Source organism: Colobus angolensis, unplaced genomic scaffold (assembly GCF_000951035.1).
Source record: "Colobus angolensis palliatus isolate OR3802 unplaced genomic scaffold, Cang.pa_1.0 Scaffold110, whole genome shotgun sequence".
Lineage (NCBI taxonomy): Eukaryota > Metazoa > Chordata > Mammalia > Primates > Cercopithecidae > Colobus > Colobus angolensis.
Genome location: NW_012112031.1, coordinates 1,373,139 through 1,375,595, shown reverse-complemented (window position 1 = coordinate 1,375,595; position 2,457 = coordinate 1,373,139). Strand labels below are relative to the sequence as shown.

The 2,457-nt window shown below is 55.5% G+C and overlaps 1 protein-coding gene across 2 annotated transcripts in view; it reads left to right on the top strand.

Moving 5' to 3' along the window:
- The first annotated feature begins 6 nt into the window (after nt 1–6).
- Nucleotides 7–2,457, top strand: part of CRK (v-crk avian sarcoma virus CT10 oncogene homolog) — a 42,066-nt gene continuing 39,615 nt past the window's right edge. For both annotated transcript variants that reach the window (XM_011955874.1, XM_011955864.1), the window contains exon 1: nt 7–279. In XM_011955874.1, the coding sequence (XP_011811264.1) occupies nt 39–279 (241 nt within the window). In that variant the 5' untranslated portion in view covers nt 7–38. The remainder of the gene's footprint in view (nt 280–2,457) is intronic.

The window sequence follows — 2,457 nt, the reverse complement described above, 5'->3', positions numbered from 1 at the left end:
CGGCGGCGGCACCCCAGCGTTTAGGCGCGGAGGCAGCCATGGCGGGCAACTTCGACTCGGAGGAGCGGAGTAGCTGGTACTGGGGGCGGTTGAGTCGGCAGGAGGCGGTGGCGCTGCTGCAGGGCCAGCGGCACGGGGTGTTCCTGGTGCGGGACTCGAGCACCAGCCCCGGGGACTATGTGCTCAGCGTCTCAGAGAACTCGCGCGTCTCCCACTACATCATCAACAGCAGCGGCCCGCGCCCGCCAGTGCCACCGTCGCCCGCCCAACCTCCGCCCGGTGAGGGACTGACGGGACGGGGGGCCCTGGGCGGGGTGAGGGCCGCGGAACTCCCAGCCTGGCTGGCTGCTCCTCGAGAGCGGACCCTCGGGGTCGTGGGCAGAGGGCTGGGTGACCGTGGCAGGGGCCCGCCGGCTGCTCGGGCTCATTCCCACCGGGGAAACAGGAGTGTGGGGGAGGAGGAGCCGCGGACGGAGGCCCCGGGGTGTGCCTGGGAAGGGCAGCCCCGGGGAAGGGGAACTGCTTCGGCCCCAGGGTGGGGCTGGCTCCCGGGCCAGGCGCAAGGGTAGGGCAGGGCAAGGCAACGTGGGGACAAAGAGCTGAGGGAGATGTTGGCACTGCGGGGGCATCACTTGGCAGCGGCGCCCAGAATGAATCCGATAATCCTACAAGTGGCTTTTAGGCTGGAAACGTTTCCTGCCGTGTTTGGAGAGCCGGGTTTGGCCGTGCTCCCCTGGTGGCCTTTGGTAGGAAGTCACCACAAACTGGCCGGGAGGGATGGAGACACCCTCAGGAAACCGGTTAGTTTTTTCCTTTCTTGGGCATTTTTCCAAAATCCTTGTGCCGTCCTCTTCCCCCGTGGAGGGCGAAGGTGGTGAATTAAGTGATAGAAGAAAGCCTTCAGTGACCAGCCCAACCCAGTTTAAGGCGATGCCTGGCTGTGTGCAAGAGATCGGAGCGTCCCGAAGACTGTCCGCCGGTAGAGGGTTCTGGTTTTCAAAGTGTTTAGTGGAGGAAAGACATTTTATTCCAGAAAATAAACCAGAAGTGAGGCAATGGAAACAGACCCTTCCGTGGAAGTGACTGGAACTTCATCTTCTTTGGACTTAAACATTGTCAGTGTGTACTTCAGGGTGTGACCTTGCTCAGTAAGATGGGGCTGCGGGCTGAGTCGTTCTGAATGTTGGGAACAGACTCTACGCCAAGAACATAAATGACCTGCGCCGGATTTTCCTTGCCAGGGATCCCTGAGATTGACTGACTTTCCGATGCCGTTGGAGTTGATTTGGGAGTGTTTTAAGGGAATAGATAGATCCCCTTAGTACTGGAGATTTGTGAGGTACAAAGTAATTCTGGGGTTCTCATTGTATGTGTACCTGTGTAACAGCATCAGGATTCCTCGTGCCTTCACACTGTTGGCACGTCGAAGCTGTTTCTTCTGGGCCGCTGAGACTGGGTTCAGAGTAGTCTCCTATGAATCAGGAAGCTCCTGAGCCATCCTCTGTAGACTTTCTCTTGTAGGATAGTTCTAATTTAGATTTACTCGCCCCGGCCAGAAATGGAGAATTGAATAGGCAGTCTCTTTGTTGTTACCACATACCAAATTTTATTTTACTTTTTCCTGAGACGGAGTCTCGCTCTGTCGCCCATGCTGGAGCGCAGTAGCACGATCTTGGCTTATGGCCACCTTCACCTCCCCGGGGCTTCCGGGTTCAAGATTCTCCTGCCTCAGCCTCCCGAGTAGCTGGGATTACAGGCACCCGCCACCACAACCAGCTAATGTGGTATTTTTAGTAGAGACGAGGTTTCACCAGATTGGCCAGGCTAGTCTCAAACTCCTGACCTCAGGTGATCCACCCTCCCAAAGTGCTGGGATTACAGGTATGAGCCACCGCGCCTGGCGAATACATACCAATTTTTTTCTTATTTTATTTATTTATTTATTACTTATTTATTTATTTTGAGACGGAGTCTCTCTCTGTCACCCAGGCTGGAGTGCAGTGGCGCCATCTTGGCTCACTGCAGCCTCCACCTTTTGGGTTCAAGTGATCTCCTGCTTCAGCCTCCTAAGTAGCTGGGATTACCAGTGCCTGTCACCACGCCCAGCTAGTTTTTGTATTTTTAGTAGAGATGGAGTTTTACCAGGTTGGCCAGGTGGGTCTTGAACTCCTGACCTCAGGTGATCCACTCGCCTTTGCCCCTTCAAAGTGCTGGGATTACGGGTGTGAGCCACCGCACCCAGCTTTGTTTGTTTGAGGCGGAGTTTTGCTTTTGTTGCCCAGGCTGGAGTTCAGTGGTGCAATCTCAGCTCACTGCAATCTCTACGTCGTGGGTTCAAAGGATTCTCTTGCTTCAGCCTCCCTAGTAGCTGGGATTACAGACACACGCCACCATGCCTGGCTAGTTTTTGTATTTTTGGTAGAGATGGGGTTTCGCCATGTTGACCAGGCTGGTCTC